This window comes from Watersipora subatra, chromosome 2, assembly GCF_963576615.1.
Source record: "Watersipora subatra chromosome 2, tzWatSuba1.1, whole genome shotgun sequence".
Taxonomy (NCBI): Eukaryota; Metazoa; Bryozoa; class Gymnolaemata; order Cheilostomatida; family Watersiporidae; genus Watersipora; species Watersipora subatra.
This window is the reverse complement of record NC_088709.1, coordinates 43,753,474-43,775,045: the sequence shown is the minus strand read 5'-3', so window position 1 is coordinate 43,775,045 and position 21,572 is coordinate 43,753,474. Positions and strand designations below refer to the sequence as shown.

General features: G+C 34.6%; 1 protein-coding gene across 1 annotated transcript; it reads left to right on the top strand.

Annotated features, from left to right (window-relative positions):
- Nucleotides 1-2,784: 2,784 nt before the first annotated feature.
- Nucleotides 2,785-21,135, top strand: LOC137387623 (plexin-B-like). The gene is made up of 15 exons (XM_068074101.1): nucleotides 2,785-2,916; nucleotides 3,806-4,043; nucleotides 5,938-6,143; nucleotides 7,223-7,383; nucleotides 8,396-8,547; nucleotides 10,138-10,298; nucleotides 10,906-11,034; nucleotides 11,688-11,857; nucleotides 13,426-13,583; nucleotides 16,086-16,240; nucleotides 16,751-16,918; nucleotides 17,921-18,035; nucleotides 18,638-19,090; nucleotides 19,597-19,837; nucleotides 20,695-21,135. The coding sequence occupies exons 1-15, from the start codon at nucleotides 2,792-2,794 to the stop codon at nucleotides 20,910-20,912; spliced, it is 2,850 nt and encodes a 949-aa protein (XP_067930202.1). The 5' UTR covers nucleotides 2,785-2,791; the 3' UTR covers nucleotides 20,913-21,135.
- Nucleotides 21,136-21,572: the final 437 nt, after the last annotated feature.

The window sequence follows — 21,572 nt, the reverse complement described above, 5'->3', positions numbered from 1 at the left end:
TGTAATGGGAGGTTTTTTATATAAACCATGATGCTTAATAGGTAAATTGGCTGTATAACATATGTTTACCTGTTTAAATGGAAAGGAAAATGTATATGAATCACAGTCCAACTACATACCAAATATTATTCATGTAGAATTTTGAAGTTTTTCATGTGGTACGTTATGGAGTTTGACTACAGAGAGACCTGGGAAGGCCTGGGAAGGCCCTCGATACTTTGGTGGCAGCACCGAGTAGCAGTTGTTAGATCAGCTCCTCAAATACAAGTACATTATGTAGCTGACTTTCTCATAGGAATTATGATCATCAGTGCCCTGTCAGTATATTTTGCTGTGAGAGATTGTCAGGAGTACAGCTAAAGCATAGATAATAAGTGGAGTAATAATTAATAATTATTAATTCAGACTCAATAATTATGGAGTCTTAAGGCAAGCGATTGGCTCAGATGGTAGTGTACAGGGCAGCAAATCTAAATATCATTGATTCAAATTTTGGACGATGTAATTGCTTTTTTATAAACTGCAACTGTGGCTTTGGGCGGTCGAAAGAACACTTTATTATAGTCGACTAGTATGCTGAAAATACCGAGTACTCTGAGAGATCGTCATGTGTTATAAATATCTAATTATTCCATCTGGAAGGGTGGTGAAGTGGTGCAGATTGTAGTGTCCATGACTGGGGATCCAAATAGTTGGGTTCAATCCCTGTGCGCTGTAAGGCTTTTTCCTTATGATCTTAGTGTTGCTTCAGATGGACATGACTCCCATTATAGAAAAGATTGCCAATTTTGAGTCTTTATTTTGTCTTCTAGATTCCAGAAGATGCCAAAAATGACACAACAGTTTGCGATGGTTTAACAGCGACCTGTGACCTTCGCTGTTCTTCTGCGCAACATTTAACACCAAAAGGAGAATTAATTCTGTTTGATAGAGGTAAGAGTGAGCTGAAGACAATTGATCGGTGTCTGCTAGTGGTCTAAAAACTAAATGCATAATTCTTTCTCCCACCCAATATCTAGAAGATTCTAAATGCTTCTTTGAAAATAAAAAGACTCCTTACTTCATAAGAATCAAATAATGTCAATGTTCAATAAGAGTGTAAAGTATACGATGGTCCACAACTAGTTGTGGAGTTGTCACCTTTTTACATCTCTAAATGTACATTTTTCACTAACTATCAAGTCAAAGTGATGCTAAACTATAATAAAGACTTACAAGAAAGGAGAGATATTACAATTTGATTATGTTTATTTGATTTATTTCATCTTAATGGCCAAATGTACTCCTTTTTTCTTTTTTTTGTTTTATTATTGTTGTATGGCATAATTTGAAAAAATATTTCTATTTGAAATGAAATTATTGCCAATAAAGTAATATAAGTTTGCATTTATTGTATTTATACAATGTAATGTTGTGTTTGCTGATGTTTTGCTCAAGTGGTCATATGAAGCAATCAGATTCAAAGTAAACATTCAACATAAAATATAGTTATACTAGAGTACTATAGTAGAATAGGCTCTTGTGTGTCACATGATATTCTACAGAACAGTAAATCATAAGGAATTCTTGAGACGTAAACAACATTCCTGTAATGAGAAAGACAAAAGCTAAAAATAAATTTGATGAAAGTTTTTTGCCCAAGGGAACAGGCTATCAAAAGCTGAGTTCTAAATCAGGGTTGAAGCAGAACTCAGTCTAGCTAACAAACATGCAAAGCTATATAGAAAATAAAGTTTAACTGATGCCATAGTGTGTGACGCTGATGGCAGCTTCATATGTACTTTTACTAATTGAATGCCCAGTATTGCAGGAATAACAGACTAATTACCTAATGAATTTGAGTAACTTACTTGGAAAGTTAGATCTTCGCTAAAATCTTTGCTAAAACAATACTCACGGTTTGGGCCACCTTAACAATTGTTACGCATAACCCCAAGAAAGTGCATCAATTGTGAGTATCTTAACCAATGTAATGACTATTTGCTTAATAAATCCATTGTATTCCGCATAGCTTAATGTTTAAGTTCCTTGCCTCTAGATCTGGAGTTCCAGAGATCTAATCCAATGCTGTACAGATTTTTCATTTCTAATTGCTATAACTGGACACAAGGTTTAATAAACAGACATTGGACAAAAAGACAAACACAGAGACTTATATACATGTGTAAATACGCGGAAAGTTCTATGCGCTGTGAGAGATTGTTATGCATATAACTATGTACAATTATTTCATAACAGTGCAGAGTGTTCTAGTGGGACAGGTAGTAGTGCGCTTGGCTGCAAGTCTAGATATCCGAGGTCAGTTACTGTACAGGGCATATCTTTTTTGCTAACGCTCTTAGTGTGGCCTCGGACAGGCTGACGGGTGGTCACGGCTTTTACTATCGGCACGATTTAAAAAATTTGAAGGTTGCCATTCATGTGGCGCTTTCTATAAAAGCAAAACAATGTTTTGCTTTTATAGAAAGCTTTTTTGTTTTGCTTTGTTTTGCTGTCTATAACACAAAATAATGGATTATATATTTGTAATTCCCTTATTTTTATGTATACGATGATACTATGTAAGTGAAATCTGTGATGTTTGAAAACACAGTAAAACTATCTAACTTTAAAGCAATGTTAAAGCAATGCTACTGGTTTAAAATACTAGCCAATCACACTCATAGCAATATATTCCAAATAGATGTGGAAGATTACCAAATAATTAAGCTTGTAACATCAGTATGATCCGTTTGTTTATGCAGTGAGATGTAACCAAGATGGAAGCTCTAATCTAATACGAGCCAAGGATATGAAGTACCCAGTGTCGTTAGTCACAGCTGATGTCTGCACTCAATCTCTCAACTTTATTAATGGAGAACTGGCTCACTCTGGAGGTCTCCACTTTCGAATTAACTTGGATGTTGACGCAATTCGGTGAGAAAAAGTCTCTGGCAGTAATAGTACTGCAAAAATATTACTAGCATATAGTACCCAGTAGTGGTAGCTGTGGATGATTGTTTATGACTAGCTAATAACTAGTAATTAATAGCTAGTAGCTAGTGACTGATAACTAAGAACTAATAGATAGTAACTAATAGTTAGTAACTAATAACTAAGAACTAGTAACTAATAGCCAGTAACTAGTAACTGGTAACTAGTACACATAGCTAGTATTTTACCCAACTCTTGATACTGAAGTACATATATGAGACTTGTGTATAGTTACTATCTTTGTACAATAATTATTTCATTCGGTTTGTAGGTGTAGCTAGTTACTACACAGTACACACACTGGAGATCTTTTTACACATTTTGCCCTACTCTAAAAACTAAAGCTAAATTTTATGCCAGCTTACAATGAAAGGTGATAGCAACCAAATCACAAAACGAGTTCTAGGGAGATTTCTACAACAAACACCACATAGCAAGTTGGTTGAATCAGACTTGTTTAGCTGCCTATATGATGCTTGCTAATTTAAGACGTTATTAAAGTTTTCTAAAAGGATTGATTACGAGTCGATATCTCTGATAGAGTCATGAGAAGTCAAAAATATTGAAACCAGTTTTTTTCTAGTAGGCGATTGCATACGAATTGCAGCCCCCAAAACACTTTAAATTTCAACGATGTTCATTAAAAGTGCCTCTAATGCTTTGTTCAAAATTAGTCATATCTATTTAGTTGTTTCAAAACTTTTTTTTGATCAGACATGTAGATGTTTTAAAAAGAAACCTTTAGTAGTTGCCCATACAATTTTGTACTTTTATGGCTGTTTTTATTCTTAGATTTTGACAATAGTGAATTTTTATCAACTGTTTTTTACAGACAATTCAATGACACTGAGCTCTTGGTGCTCGAAGGAAAACTCAAGCCTTTAGACACCTCAGGAGACTCAATGGTCTCTTCATCTGAAACCTTCATATGGACACTAGAGAAATACATAGACAACTATTATTACCTGACGTTACATGTAAACAGTTCTGCTCAGGTTTCTCCAAGACTCATGTATAGATCACAAGACCCCTACATATCTTCTGTGGTACCTCTCAGTCTATTCATAAGGGTATGTTGTAGTCTGTTTAGCACCATCTCAACCGATTCCTGCATTTCATATCTCATGGTTGTTATTACACATCTACATTCTTACTGATTAGATATGATATTACACAACATTTTAATGGATTTTATCAGTGATTTTTGATCATTTGCAACTATTTTTGATGTTTGAGGTGATCTGACCGCCACAATGTTTTACGGTAAGCTTAAAATCGACAAAACTTGATATGATTTGAATCGCTCAAATCAAACGAAAGCGAGATTATGGCATCTTTAGTCACAAAGGCTTTTATTATTATCAGCTAGATATTATATCTAGTTTGAACGCAAAAGCTAGATATAATATAATTATGTGTATATACATGTATATTAAATATATAATATATATTATACATACTATACATATTATTGTTAGTAATATATATATATATAAGTTCGAGTCCATTTCATCCATTTTGAACCAGTAGCCCATTTTTCACTGCCTTGTCCTGGTTCAGCTACAGGCAGCGCGGACCTTGTTTGACCGGTTATTGCACTCATCATAGAGGCTGTAGACATTATACAAGCAAGGGTCTTTTCTAAGGACCACCAGAAGGGTGCAGTTGTTGGGGTTTGAACCTAGGACCTAATGATCACTGTCCTGATACCTTACCAACTGCGCTATCTGTCCTGTATACATATACATGTACAGTCAAACATGGATAACTCGAACTTCAGGGGACCGAGCAAAAATGTTCGAATTATCAGAGCGTTCAAGTTATCAGAGCACTGTCACAAGTCCATATATTTACTTATTTATTAGTAGATACATGTACATATACAAACTATAATATAAATCAAAAGCACAAATGGCTTGTTTCAAATTAAATGCTTCTAATGTAAAGTTTAAAACGTTTTTATGAAAAAGTATAGAGATTTTTCTATCACTTGCGATTGGTTTGTTGTTTGAGGTGATGTTATTGCCAGGACGTTTTTCGGATTGACATTGGCAAAACTTGATCGTTGTTGAAATGCTCAAAAAAAAAGACATTTTTTTCTTTTGAGCGTTTTACCCACGATCAATTTTGCCGTTTTTTCTTGAAGTTTATGCAAAGATTACCTTACTTTACCAGGGATTCGTTAAGAGCAACACTCCGAGGCAGTTCAATTAGAAGTTTTACGAGGTTTTACGGTACATTCTATATCACTCACGCTTTTTGAATAGATACTTATTGAATGTACACACGTATTCTGTGTGTAGGTCAATCGATGAATAGTTTTTTTTAGCTAAAACAACGTATACGTTTAATTACAACAATTTTTTAAGAAGTTTTAAACATTCAACATTCCGACGTTGATTCAACACGGAATCAACGTCAGAAAAATTCATCACGGGCTAGCCGGGTCACGCACTCAAGAATTTTCGCCACGCACATACAAAACAAAAACAACATGCTGTTTTTGTTTTGTATGTGCGTGGCGAAAATTCTTGCGCGCGTGACCTGGCTAGTCCGTGCTATTCATCGTATAGCAGTATAAATCAAATTTCACCAAACCTTTAGAAAATTCGTTGACAAAAATATTTTGCCGATGGTGGTAATAACGACGCTTATGAATTACAAAAAGATGAGGTTTACCTCTATGGCTTTGAATAAAGTGATTTTCTAAAGCGATAACAGCCGTTTCGGTAGCCGTTGGGCAAAAAAACAGTTCGAATTAACAGTGTTGAGTTCGAGTTATCTATAGCAATTTATCATTACGTGGGAACGGACCGAGGAAATCGTTCGAATTAAGCATGTGTTCGAGCTATCCATGGGCGAGTTATCCATGTTTGACTGTATATATAAAACTAGGACAAGGCTATAGCCAAAAACCTTATTTTATATATGAGCCAATTCAGACCAGCTTTTTATATGTTTTAGCATATTCAGACACAAGGAGGTTCAACTTGCTTCTATGTTAACGGACTAAAAGCTATTTGCCTGTACGACTCACTGATGAGCGGTCGATCTGTAGAGTATCTCAGTCTAAACAGTCACAACGCTGCAAACCTAAATATCATATCTGGGAGTCTACTAGAGGCTTCAATGTATGACTTGGGACATCCCGATGCTGTCATCTCTGAAAGGTGATTGTGAAAAATTTATCATTTCATACCAATCAGCACTAAACCATCTATTGTAAAATGTTGGTTTTATTTAGGTAAAAGCTGAAAAACATCTGTGTGTATTATTTAAATACTTAATTCTACAATTAGCATCTATTAAAACTTAACTGATGAACTATGTTATATATATAATCTAATTAATTTTTTTAACTTAATTAATATTTTTATAACTATTAATATATATGATAAAACTATATGTATACCACTGTATATATATATATATATATATATATATATATATATATATATATATATATATATATATATATATATATATATATATATGTGTGTGTACTAGGTGAATGCCCGTTGTTGCATGGGTGTTTGTTACATATGTATATGTGTTTGCAAGCTTACAGTTGCAGCACTCGTGAGTGCAAACTCAGTATGTATGACAAAGTGCATGTTTTGTTTCTAAAACCTGATCGATATAACTGGACAGACCACAAACTTTGAGACTTATATAGATTTATATAGATAGATTTACTAGATGAATGCCTGGCAATGGTAAAAAAAGTCTTTACATAGAAACCTATCTTTAATTGACTAAGTTTCTTTACCCAATGAAATTGAGTAGCTTTAGCTAGTTTAAATCTTTACTATGCCAGCATTTGAAAAAAGACTGCATCATGATCTTTTATTCAATCATGATCTTCAATCATGGTAGCTGAAGCGTGAAGCTTGCTGTTTTAACTAATCGGCATTAAAAAACTGGCGGCTGTAATAAGTATGTGATTAATTATACAATAGATAGGCAAGGACAGTGTATTGGATGGCACACCTGTCTAGAGAATGGGCGTTTTAACTTAAATTTCAATGCGAAGCAGTTTTTTTGTTTTTTATTTTTAATCGCTCCAACTGTCCACACAGACAACAAACAAACACAGCAATATATAGATGTAGGCTATTGAATGGGATTCAACTAGTTTGTTCTGTTCTACTGTAACAGTTTTAATAATGTACCTCAACATATTCCAAGTAGTCAGCTTCTTGAATTTTATTAAATAAAGATGTTGACAGCAGATGTGACTTTCTTACAGTGAGATACGGGATTTGTACTTCAAGACAATTCAAAAGAAAGGTATGAGAAGTGATTATTCTCGATGCCGCTGCCAGTCAACTGATTACCCATTTATGAGAAGGTCTGACTGGAAGGCTTTCAGCGATTACCCTTCAGTTTACAGTAAATACTGTTATGCAGGTAGGTGTTCAGCTATTTTGAAGGTACATACCTTTATCCTATTAGTACAATAATGTAGAGTTGTCTTCCCTATGACCATTTGCTCTAATTTTAACTGTCTATAGTGATTGCTGTATGATATTTCAAATAATCTGTCTCACCAACCTTAAATAGTTGCTATTATTATATCAACAAGTGAGTACCCAGGCGTGATAACTTTATGTACAATTATTCCGATATGCTAGTCGGTGATTGGGTGATGCAGAAGTTTGTTTGTCAGTTCGAAAACTGCGAGTTCAAATCCTGTATGATACAATCTTTTTCTCAACCCAACCAAAAACTTGAGAAAAGCTACCATATACAGTATGTTATTTTTCGAAATGAGTTAACTTGGACAACACATTAGTATTTAATTACTAACCGAATATCCGGCGTTGCACGGGTACTAAAAACTGCTTAATGAAGCTAATGTAGTTGTCTAACACTTGCTATTAGTCTGGCACATTGCCAAAGGCTAATTTGAGTATCCGTATTACTAAACTTCCTAATAAGAGCCGAGAGAGCAAGCTTTAGTGACATTGCCCATAAGGCAGAGCCGCCATGAGTATTTTAACTCAGATAATGACTCATATCAGCCAATGGATCCATTGCATATGGGTTAGCTAATTGCCTGGCGAACCGGAGGTTCAGAGATCAAATCTTCTGCAGTACGGATTATTCATTGCTGAATACTAACCGACTAGAGCTGGACAGACAGAACAACGTGTGACAGATGACAAACTTTGAGATTTATATACAGATATAAAACATGTTTTAAAATGTGGTCCATATTAAAATTGTGTCATTAATAAAACTGACTCCAGCTATTGTAAACTCTGTACGCTTCTATTAAAAGTGTCGCGGTGTCACTTAAAACACAAAGCATTCACTCTCGAGATGTGATATCTTACTCATAATTAATTTTCTTGTTACCTGAGATTACTTGATGTTTGTCTCTTCAACTTTACATACAAAATTTTTTTTTATTGTGCAGATGAAAGTGACATTTCGGCTACGATTCATCGGTATACAGACAACTCTCACGGAATCGCTGAAGCCTTCGATGGAGACAGATCAACTTTCTGGTTAACATCAACTGACCTCTCTAAGCTAACAATCATCACCTCATTCCCACACAAAATTATAGTATGTGCCCATATATATTAATTTTGTTTGAAAGTATAAATACACACGTGGATGGAAACAAGACTACTTGAGCATTTGTACCCGTAGTTTTTCAATCTCTACACTTTTTTGTGATACTCTGATGTTCTGTATAAATCAGGTTTACTCTTTATGGTTTTCAGACAAACGTGTTCCATTTTTCAAAAAGCTATAGAGTTTTAAAAAATATGTTAAATAAATAATATGTTAAATAAAATAGGTAAAATATGTTTATCAGTAAACAACACGATCAAATGTAATCAAATCAATCAATTGATTGATCCAATTATGTTGATATAATTGTATATTGATTATGTATGATCACTACAATCAATACAATTGATTGTATTGATAGCGTTAATACAGTCAATACAGTCAATACAATTGATTATATTGATTGTATTGATTATACATAATTAAATATACAAGTTACTTATTTAACTTATCACTCATAGCTGGAATAAGACCGACAAGTTTTTATTTTTTTGCGTGTTTAATATTTTTCAGTAACCAATTGATATGAATGGCTGTAGATAATGTGAATGATTCTTCCATTCTGGTAGCCCGATGTCTTTGAGTTTATTGATTAACATGATCAAGTTGGTAGATTGTTGATAAAATCATATTGTGTTCTTCTTCAATAGATGGACCATTTTTCTTTGAAAATTGTTGGTATTTCAATATCTTATTTCTATAGACATAAACCAAGTAGAACATGAAAAATTCTTGTTCAATATCTCAGCCATTTCCTAGCGCTGATGTAATTATAAGCTTATGAATTATATTACTATAAAAATACTAGCATCAGTAAAAAGTTAGAATAATTCAACATGTAGTTTTTTTATTAGACACTAGTTCAAATATAAGTAATGCATTTTAATAATGGGCATACTCTTTATAACATTATTAATTGCATAAAGCATTAATTTGTCCGTTAACAGACTGACGTTTATAAAGAAAGCTCCATTAATAAATAAATAACAAGTCATTTTGATTCATTTTTTCATCTCTTCTATTTGCAATTGCTTTGTTAGAGCTATAGCTAAACTATATAGCTGTTGTTATAGCTATATAGTTATAGCTAAACTTTGATTATATTTGAAAAAACCTAATCTGCTTATCAAAAGTTTAAACTAAACTACGGTATTTTTACAACATTTGTAGTCAACAACAAGCGCTGTGAAATGTCATAAATATACAGAACGAAGTTGCTGGCACTTTTTTAACTAAAAAAAAAGACAACTCCTAATTTTGAGATTTAGAGTCAGTAATTGGCAAAGGTTTAAAGAACACGTGTGCATCATTGATTCATTGAATCATTGATTTATTTTCAAAATTCACAGCAAATTTGTTTGCTTGTCGTTCTAGAAAAATGTCACAAGTTACCCTATTTTAAATAGTGGTTAGCATTTTGAGGAGGTTATGACTAGTGATACCTTATTTCGGGTTTTGACTATTTCAGGTTTTGACATATGACATGTGACATGACATACGGCACATTGCTTGTAACATGACATGTGCCATATGACATGGCCTGTGTTATGACTATTAAAATTTTGACACCTGTTGCAGGTCAAAGCTTTGGTTTTGTCAATAACAGTCCTACCCGAGGTTTTGAAGATTTACGACTCCTCAAGAAACTATGTAGGGAGTGTGCAGATGGAATGCACCAGACGAGACTACAGTTGCATTACTTGGAGCAGTTTAACTAGAACAACGGACACCAAACAACAGTAAATACAGATTATAATTCTACTAAATTGTTTTAACAATAGAGTAAACCGTCAAAAAAGAATAGTTCGCCTTTAGTGTCAACTCCGGAAAACCGAAAATATTAATTATTATTACGAGCACACAACTCCCATTTAACTTCTTATAGGATTCAAGTTACAGATGGTGTAAGTTACTCTGTCAGAACTAGACTTGTAGCGGTAGTGAAAATTGTGTTAGTGTGTTATATGGCAAGTTTTGATTTAGCCTGTTATTTTCTGTATAGTGTTGGAATTGGAGAGTTAGAACACCCCAGTTATCTGGTTTTTTAAGCGATGGTGTTAATTTAGACTTGATATTTTTTATGTGGAAATTAACTGAGATTTCTTGCGTAGTTCACTCAAAATGTAGTATTTTAGTAATTGTGTAGGATAACAGTGTTAATGCTAAGGCAGCCTACTGCCAAAGATTATTGTAACAGACAAAAAGCTGGTTATAGAGGACTTATCGTGGTTGGCTTACAGTATGAACTTAATTTCATAGCCAAGGATTCTCCATTGATGACCTTCACCTTAAACAACAACTGATTAAAGTATAAATAATGGCTAAGCATTTCCCGTGTGGTTTTAGGCAGGTTCCCATGCTGACATGGTCACTAGAAGAGTCAGTTACAACTGATGGGCTGGTATTTGATATCGAAGGATCGCAAGGAAGCGAAGGAGATCTCTTGGCTATCAATGACATCTTCATCGTCTCTACGTAAGCTTCATTACTAAAAGTAGAACTGCAGTTTGCAACTTACCTATTTGCTGCTTACCAACTTGTATACAGAAAAACTTTGACTCTGATTTCCTCTACACACAAATCTTTCGACTAATAACATAAGATTTAAGCAAACATTTCCCTCAGCATACCAAGTAATTTTCAGGGAGCAACAGGGAGTTCAGTGGGTAGTGCGCCGGCGTACATTCAGTAGGTCAGTGGTTCGAATCGCAGAATGACCATTGGTGATGTTAGGAAGGGCATCCAGCCACAGTAATTCTATTAGCCTAAAAGGTGAAGGATTGGTGCAGGTGGTGATGTGGTGGGTAGTGAAGCACAATGGCATGGGCTCAAATCCTGTGGAATGCAATCTATTTTCTCAACTTCAATTCGTTGCTTTGAACAGACATTGAACACAGCTTTTATTATAATAAAGATTATAGTAATTATTTGTAGCCTCTATAATGTGTAATCATTACTAAATTAATATGGGAGTTGTCACTGATTATTCCTTCACAATTTTCCTTCTTCGTGAACCCCATAATGCTGTCATAAGTTGGAGAAATTAACCTGTGAGCTAAATGTGTTGAATACCATCAAGAGTGTTCAATACATTGTGATATTTATATAAGCAACTTTTGTTTACACAGATGTTACTGTGCTGGAGAGGCAAGATGTATCGCTGACAACACGCTGCTGCCGATAGACGCCTCTATAAACTACAGATGTGAGTGTCCTCAGAATATTACTGGCGTAAACTGTGATCAGTGTTCAGACGGCCTCTACACAACAGAACAAGATGGCTTGGTGGATAATCCTAGTAAGTGGTACACTTTATTGTATTGAGCAGACAACTTCATAAATGGCCCCACTAAACCTACAACAGTGATTACTATTACTAGGTTTCCATAAATGATAGTGTAGTGACACCTGGAAGTGCCAGTGCTGATGCTCCGCTATGCTGGGTTGACAAGCTGATCAAGTTTCTATATGGCGCTATAGTACAGCGATGGTTGGGTGAGGCCTTATTACAAGGCATATGTCTGCATATGAAGCTATCGAAAAGCAAAATCAAGATACATGCGCAAGTGCGACACCATTGATCGCTAAGGCCGTTTTCATATGGCGCAAAAATGGCACATCACACGAGTGTTTCGCTTCCAAAGAGCGATACTGAATCATGACAGAATAAAAGCCACACAGCGATTTCTATGTTGAGATTGCAGCACCATTAGGGAGTTGTGTCACTACGCCATTTTTGTATGGAAACCTAGTAATCATCGTCGAATGGTGTTTTATTAATTGGAAAATTTACCAAAAGAAAAAACTATATTTACTCAAATGCGTGTGGAATGACTTTTTTACTGTAACACAAGTTCTGCTTTTGTTAATGCTATAAACGATCCTCTATTAAAAAAGAGATCATTATTTTTTCAAGCAGTTCGCCTCTTTTTAACGTAGTGAAAATGTTCTTTGTATAAATACTTTTCATAATAAAAAACATGTTTAAACCCAACTTTGCATATTCTATTTTGTAATAGACTTATCACCATTTATGCAGGATGTTTAAGGGTGCACCAACTAACATCCTCCTAAAAAGTCACTGATTAAAATTTTTTTAACTAAATGTTAAGTGAGCCACCATTGAAATCTCTTACTATCCAATGTACAGAACTTGCCAGAACTACAGTGGCGGACAAAATAGTTGGGACGCACTCGTTTCATAGGTTAATTATGACCATCGTTTGTTAATTGTTTGTAATTTGTTTTTAATTAACTTGTATCAATATATTTGTTGTCTCTCATCTAGACACTATGAATATTTATATATATAATGCTTAGACCCTAATGACTCCAACTCATGTAGTTTTCAAAGAAAACTTTAATCTCTTCTCTATTTAGTGAGCAATCTTAACTGTAATAAAATTTATAAAAGATTGCCAACAGACGCATGCTGGAGGATTAGCCTACCAAATACTAAAACTAATACTAAATTACCAAATACTAAATCTTTTGACCCCAACAGCCATTTTCAAAGCTACTAACAATTCAAAGAGTTTTTTAAACCTAAAAAAAGCATATTAGGGAGTTCCGATCATAGTTTTTAATTTAAAAATGTGTCACTTGCTGATAATTAGAGATATGCTCCCTTAACTAGGTTATAACCTGATTAAAAATGATAAAATTAAACTATAAAATATTAACCGTATAAGAAATCAGAGTGAATGTATGCAGAGTTTTTGGGATAACTTTGGATAAATTTTTGGATAACTTCAAGTTTTTTATAAACTTGAAAGTCCAAAGCTGAAAAACTATGCATTGCTGATTGTGTGTCCCAACTACTCCAGCACCGTACATGCATAAAAGTATATGTAATCATATTTACAGGCTCGTGCAGAGAGTGCCTCTGTAACCCACTTGGAACATGCCAGATGGTCAACTCAAGTCTCTGTTTAAACCTTCGCACAGACACTTGTGATTTCAGTGGCCGATGCCTTTGCAGATCGGGCAACTCCACACACTACGACCAGGACAATCATAAATGTGTGAGTAATCAGTACTATTAGAAAGAACCAGAAACACTTTATTATGAGTTGATCAACTGCATTGCATGCAGGTAAAAAACAGGTGCAGCAAAAAATCAGATGAAAGTAGCAATTAGATACAAGCATGAAAAATATGTACTATATTCTATATAAATAAATCTCATTGTTTGTCTTTTTGTTAAAACCTGTGTCCAGTTATAGCAATTAAACCCTGTGTCCAGTTATAGCAATTAAACCCTGTGTCCAGTTATAGCAATTAAACCCTGTGTCCAGTTATAGCAATTAAACCCTGTGTCCAGTTATAGCAATTAAACCCTGTGTCCAGTTAGAGCAATTAAACCCTGTGTCCAGTTATAGCAATTAAACCCTGTGTCCAGTTATAGCAATTAAACCCTGTGTCCAGTTATAGCAATTAAACCCTGTGTCCAGTTATAGCAATTAAACCCTGTGTCCAGTTATAGCAATTAAACCCTGTGTCCAGTTATAGCAATTAAACCCTGTGTCCAGTTATAGCAATTAAACCCTGTGTCCAGTTATAGCAATTAAACCCTGTGTCCAGTTATAGCAATTAAACCCTGTGTCCAGTTATAGCAATTAAAACCTGTGTCCAGTTATAGCAATTAAAACCTGTGTCCAGTTATAGCAATTAAACCCTGTGTCCAGTTATAGCAATTAAATTCTAGCAATGGAATTCATCTCAGGACCTCCATATCTAAAAGGCAAACTTAACCATTAGGCTACACGAAATACAATGGATTTATTGGTAAATAGTTATTACATTGGTTAAGATACTCATGCTTAGTAAAGCTCTTGCTTTGGGTTAATAACTAGCACTGTTGACTAATAATGATTGTTAAGCTGGCCCAAACCATGGTATTGGTTTAGTAAAGATTTTAGTAAAGATCTAGCTTTCTAAGTAAGTTACTCAAATTCATTAGATAACTATTATATTACCCAGGTGACGCTGGGCATTCAGTAGTATTCAATAAAATAAAAGCTGTGTCAGTCTGTCTGTCCGAAGCCACTTTTAGAGGTTAGAAAAAATTGCACTACTCGACCATTTTTTGTATTGCAAATAACTATGCAGATAGCTATCACACATGATGATCTCTCACGGTGCACTAAACTGCCAGGGTACATGTAAAGCTAAGGCAAGGTGTAGTATAGACATCAGTACATGCAGAATCCTACAAGAAGCTAAAAAATCAGCTGAGTGACAAACTTTTTTGATGTCTAAAGTTTTTGCAATTTTCCAAATTACAAAGTATTTGTAATTTACATTTTGTAAAGCTGATTATGATCTCCACTACAATTTATAAATACAAAACACTAGTACGTGTACCCTAGCAGTCCAGGGTGCTGTGAAAGATTGTCTTTATAATAACGATTATCAAGATAATCACAAATTGTGAAAGGTGATTGATTGGTGCAGATATTAGACCGCCGGTCTAGGAAGTTGAATGTTGGGAGTTCAAATCCTGTACGATGCAATATTTTTTCCCAACATCCAACTGCGGCTTCGGGTAGACAGATAGATGGACTAATACCCTGGCAGTCCACCGTGCTGTAAAAGATCATCAAGAAAGACCATGTCCCATTAAAACACATAAAATAACTTTTGGCGCTATAATTCTAAACTCCCTTACAATGCACGATTGCAGCAGCTCGTAGCGTGGTGGGTTGTAAGGCTGATTGTAGCAGGTTCAAACGACATATGGTGCAATCTTTTTTCTCTCGACCTTCAGCCTTGGCTTGGAACAGATGTTTGGTCACTGCTCTTATCATAGTGAATATCATAAGAATTTGTTCTTGTGATATATCTTGCCATATCTATCAACAGCGCCAAGTTTTTTGTCCATACAATATTCAGTTGGAACATCTAGCTCACAGCTTTTGACCTCTAGCTGTACAGAAGATTTTAGCACATAGCAATATGCAATATTGTCACATATAGCAATGTAGCTTTCTGCTAGCATGAGACTCTAGTCTACCTTAAACTTGCTGAGAATTTTGCTTGTTTTGTCGTTTTTTATTTGGTTTGGATGCTACTCTTCGGAAACAACGGTATGATAACGTTAAGACGATTTCATAAAAAGCCTATAATCGTCTTGCTTTTTAAATCAGCTTATCCATCCTTATACAGTTGTACACAGCTAGGGTTATTGTACAGTTGTACGTTTGTACATTATTGTAAAGTTTACATAATTCTTTTTTACAAAGTTTTACGCAATGCATTAGTAGTAAAATTGTCTGTAATTTAAAGCAACCTTTATTAAAAAGTTGTCACAGCTGTGAGGACTGTAGATTGAATTAAATGAATTACAATATGCTTTTATAGGAATAATTGTTTTAACATACAATGGTTTTAACATTTCCGATTGAATAAAATTATAGGTAGACAGTTACTGTATTTATATTAATTGTATTTATTAACGCCTAGTTTTATTTCCCTCTTTAATATTACTATATGTTAAAATTGAAGAACATGTCATATTATTTTAGAATGCTGAGTTGCCTGCAATATTTCCAAGCTATGGGCCGGTGTCAGGAGGTACCCGCATAACCTTAAGAGGAAAGTACCTGGCAGGCTATGATAGAGCTCAACTAACAGATAAGACGAGTAACCATACTATCGAGGTGGCGATAACTCCCAACAAGTAAGTTTTTTATGCAAGAAAGACTGGAGGCTGTTTGATTTGAACTTTTTCACGATAGCAACTATTGCAAGAGATATGGTCGAGTAAAAATCATGAAGGAATGCAGATAGCATGAGATGGGAGATACCATCTTATATACCATATACTATTTTTAGAGTGATCATAGCTATTACGAATACATAGCTACTTCGAATGTATATATTCACATACACATAATTATAATTAACCAGAGTGCTATAGTGAACCATAGCTATAGTGACTGTAGCTATAGTAAATCATTGCTATAGTGAACTATGGCTATAGTTCATTATAGCCTCACTATTTTACTCATAGTTCACTCTTAGAGAACTATAGCTCGCTATGGCTACAGTGAGCTGTAGCTATAGTTCATTTAGCTATAGTTCACTAATAGCTATATAACTATAGCTATAACAAACTGTATAATGAAGTGATAACTTACAAAGATGAAGGATGAAGCCTCTGGTCCTTCTACTGATCTCTCCTTTACAGGGTCTCTATTGGCGGACATGAGCAACTAGTCATCCTGACTCCGCCAGGAAGGAAAGATTTTCTACAGTTTACACTCAAGCTGCCAAACCTTCCCTCACCTGACTTCCTGTTTAAATATCGCCCAAATCCAGTTGTTTATGACATCACAAGGAGGGATATCAGCATCAAGTTAGTAGACAAGCATGTTTTACACGACAGGGCAATGTTGGTGGGGTACCCCAAACACCCACCCTTCTAAATATATATTTTGTGTTGACTATCAAGTGAGATTTGTGACATTGCCTTAGTAAGTACTAAGTCAGGGGTTCCCAATTAGGTTCGCTAGGTTTCCCCCTTCTAGACTACGAAAACTCTATTCCTCCCTATTATATCAGGCTTCGTTTTGCTTTCAATCTGCAAATGTCTTCATATTTTGTCATTTCTGCATTCCACAGCACCAAATATTAAGTATCACAGCATTTAGTAGTTTAACTATCTTTATAAAGGTCTGGTCAGCTTCTTACTGGTGAGAAAGAAAGTGGAAAATCCCTAAAGTTATAGAAAGTATGATGAAACTATGAATCACAAGATAGTACACAATGTAATAAACACCCAGTTTATTAAAAAAAACAACAATATGCAGCATGTAACTATTATGCACAGCTTTGCAAATACAATGTATCAGCAAAGATTTATAAATAAAGGCCAGAATTCCCCCCTGAAAATGAAAAATTCCCCCCTTGAGAGGAATTCCCCACCATTTGGGAACCACTGTACTAAGTACTTCTTATTAACTGAAGTCATTCCTAGACTAGTTTAAACGAATACCAGCAATTTAAATTCTGTGTAGTAAACATACATAGTTTAGATTGGGTCTGCAAAATTCTATGTACAATGATAATGCCTGGCTATGCACTATAATATTTTTATTATTATTTGCTATATGCTAACTTAATTGTATCTAATTGTATCCTACTGCCATAGATTAAATTTTATACTATTTGTACTTCTTGCTATCCTGATATGCACTATAAAACATTATTTCTATAAAATTCAATTTTTGTAGTTCATTTATCTTAGGATTTTAGTATGTAAAATTGTGATTGTTTCTTTGTCGTTTTTGTAAACTTGAGCTTTCTATCTCAACATGACAAGATGGCCATTGAAAACCCTATTGATTCTCTCTTTCAGTGGAGGCTTTCATGTTACATTAAAAGGAAACTATTTGGATTCATCCTCTCGCCCAGTTATGCTCACCTATCTCTTCTGTGCTAAGAGTGGTCTGATGCACAGTGCTGTCATCACAGTAAGTTGTCCATAATACGCTGTCATATCGTCAGCTACTTTCTGAGTAGATTGTATATTTATATATATAATATAATATAATTATATATATAATATAAATATATATATAATATAAATATATATATAATATAAATATATATAATATAAATATATATATAATATAAATATATATAATATAAATATATATAATATACTCTCAATATAATGTGGCATTGTCGGTACACCAGCAAGTTGGTCATTATTAGTGTCATTTGAATATGACTAAAATATAATTTTTTAGCTTATCAGCGCAATGTTTACTTGTTGTATGACAGCAAGAGGATCAATGCAATGTGTACCTTCGTGTGGCATCAGATGTACTATCATAGTTTGTACTTTTGTATGGCACCAGGAGTATCATCACATTGTGTGCTTTGGTTTGGCATCAGGTGTACCATCACGGTGTGTACCTTTGTATGGCATCAGTAGTACCATCACAATGTATACCTTTGTACGGCATCAGGTGTACCATTACTATGTGTATACTTTGTATGGCATCTGATATACCTTCACATTGTGTACCTTTAGTAAGCTGAACACTAAACAACCGTTATGTTTATACAGGAGTGTAAAGGAAACAGGACAATGATGACATGTGTCACAGCTGACCTTGCGGTCAGCCTATCGACAATGCGCTGCATTGTTACAACCCGTCTGCGAAGAGCAATACCCATCACTGTCAATCGTACCGACGATAATGACTATTCAGGAATCTATGCAGAATTTGGATTTGAATTCGATGGATACTCCCGATACAGGAGGCAGAACGATAGCGAAAAAATTCTTATTTATGATGACCCTGTTATCTCTAACTTGACCAATACTGAAATCTCAAGTCTAGCCGATAGCTTGACAATTGAGGGAAAGCACTTGAACCAGTGCTGCAATATATCTGACTATAAAGTATATATTGGACAGGAAACGTGTCGAATTACGCAGCTATTTAAAGAGCGGATTGTTTGCAAGCTTCCAGACTCTTGGAAAATTTCTGGAGCAGATGTGAAACGAGATGTAACGGTAAGGATAATAATATAATTGGGCAATTTTTGAATTTTTATTCTTATCATGAAATTCATTACTGAAAATCAAGGAGTAGCGAAGACAAAATCTATATTATTATAAATTCTAAAATATTGTTTATCCTTTACTGACACAAATATAGGTAATACTTGTGTCACCATCGACTTCAGCTTGGAAAGAGATTTTTTTGACAAATCTTCAAACAGTTTACACATTATAAATACACCTAATAACACAGTCTAACATTCTAAAAAAACTAAAACGTGTTCAGTTGATGTTGTAGTTGACAACAATTTTAACAAACTAAAAAAAAATTAAGTGGTTGCAAAAAATTTAAAAAGTATTATCTTTTAAGTTATTTTATTTCATTTATGTTTAACATAATGAATATAATATACGATTTCCTATTTGTGGACTAACACTCTAGTTAAAAAGATTATTTCCAGTTGAACTGCAAGGTTGTGGGCGAGAAGTCCTAGGTACAGCTGTTTTTCAACTTGCAGGTGGAGCTCGGTCAAAGACCTTCCCTCTATGTTGGAACTATTTCTGTGGCAGCAGTTGACTACATATGGGATGACAAAAAGTTAACACTGACAATAGCAATAACATTGACAGCAACCTTTGTGACAGCCATGATAGTAGCGACTGTCATTCTCAGCATATATCACAAAAAGTTCTTTAAAGCTCAGCGCGGTACCATTGAAGAGGTCAAAGAGTGCAGATCTCAGCAATGTACAGAACAAGGTGTGTAATAATTGAGGTTATTCAATACCCTTCAACCCCTGTCGACATATGCGGACACCTGCTGGCACCTGTTGACATATGTCAACACATGTCGACACATATCGACATTTGTTGACACATGTTTACACATACGGACACCCGCTGATACATGTTGGCACATGTGGAATGCCATGAGGCTACATACTTGTTTGTAAGCAGCCATGGGCAGCAATATAATCAGTAAATTGACACAAATATTTTACCAACAGACCAACACTGACTATTTGCATTTTTCATGCATGAGCCATTCAGTTTTGTATGACCAATAATACTACCTATAATAATAAATGATAATTAATATTTATCTAAAATATGCATATACGTATATGTATTAACATTTCACTTTCTCATTTGGCTGACGTATTGAGAGGGCCAGCAAACTAAAAAGGTCTTTGTTGGGCTTGTTTAGCTACTTGCTCTACTTGCCAATGAGGGGCAAATAAGGAGTTGTTTACTCATGGTAACTCCTACTGCAAGGGCCTGATTTGCATTGTAGTTCCTCAGTGTGCTTTTCACAACTCAGTTCATCTATGTGTCTAGCCTTTAATTTAAATTTTATAAAACTAGTTTAAATTCCTTGACTTTTTAAATTCGTTTGAAGACGTTAAAGACATTTAAATTCCTTGAAGTTTTTCCATGACTTTGAGAAAGCAACACTTTAGTTAAGTGAAACAGTTGCATAGTAGAAATTTGCCAATCAACTTCAGAGTTACTCATAGGGCAGAAAAATTTTCATAGAGCTATCTGAGGTAATACAAAACATTTGTATAGACTGTGATTCTCGCTAATGAACTGTTCTTCCGATTTCTACCACCCAGAATCAGACAACAAGTCAAATGGAACCATGGAGGCTCAAGTTCAGCCAGAACCCTCCACCAGTGACTCAGATTCTCAAGTAGAAAATAACGAATATGGAATGTCAGCGAAAATCTCTCTAGAGGAATCAGATGACGCTGACAGTTTAGAGGCGTGTTTTGTTGCTGACCAATCTATCAATAGCTTTAACAACAAGGACTATTATGTGGTGGGAGAGTAACAATTCATCATCTTTACAAATATAACTAGTATAGTGTATCATATTGATACATACGCATATGACAGTTAATTAAATATGTCTGATTTTATATGAAATTATGAAGGTCAATTATTTATATTTTTGTGTCCTTTTAAATAACTGCGTACTCAGCATCATCAGGGCAGACAATTCCCAGTCAAGTATTAAATTAATAAAATGGATCTTGTACAATATCTTCTCTAATATTCCACTGCTCAGCAAAGGTGCCTAATGGATCAGAACATTAAAACCAAGAATAGCGTTTTAATGTTTCTCATCAAAAAACTAACAATTTCCATGATTCAACAATCTCTTATCTCCCTCCTTTAGTTTCCCTGACCACCTTATACCACTAAAATGAACTTACACAAAATTTCAGTGGACTATCAGAAAGTATCAGTATTTTTCTATGATTTGCTATTGTTTTTAATGTTTGAGGTGATTTGACTGGCAGGATATTTCAAAATTAAAATCGACAAAGCTTATCACGGTTAAAACACTCAGAAGAAAAATACATGTAAAATGAAGTCACTAGTTGATATCATTGCTATAGTTGATATCGGCTATTGTGTTCAAGTTGCAGAGTGAAACGTCTCTATTCAATCGGTCTCTTTGCAGATATAGACGCCATAATTACACTTG

Bases quoted from the DNA above. Each gene is read 5' to 3' on its own strand.
- LOC137387623 (XM_068074101.1), top strand. From the start codon at position 2,792: ATGAAGTACCCAGTGTCGTTAGTCACAGCTGATGTCTGCACTCAATCT. The intron at 11,035-11,687 runs GTAAGCTTCATT...TTGTTTACACAG, and splicing joins GACATCTTCATCGTCTCTAC to ATGTTACTGTGCTGGAGAGG. The intron at 16,919-17,920 runs GTTAGTAGACAA...TCTCTCTTTCAG, and splicing joins AGGAGGGATATCAGCATCAA to TGGAGGCTTTCATGTTACAT.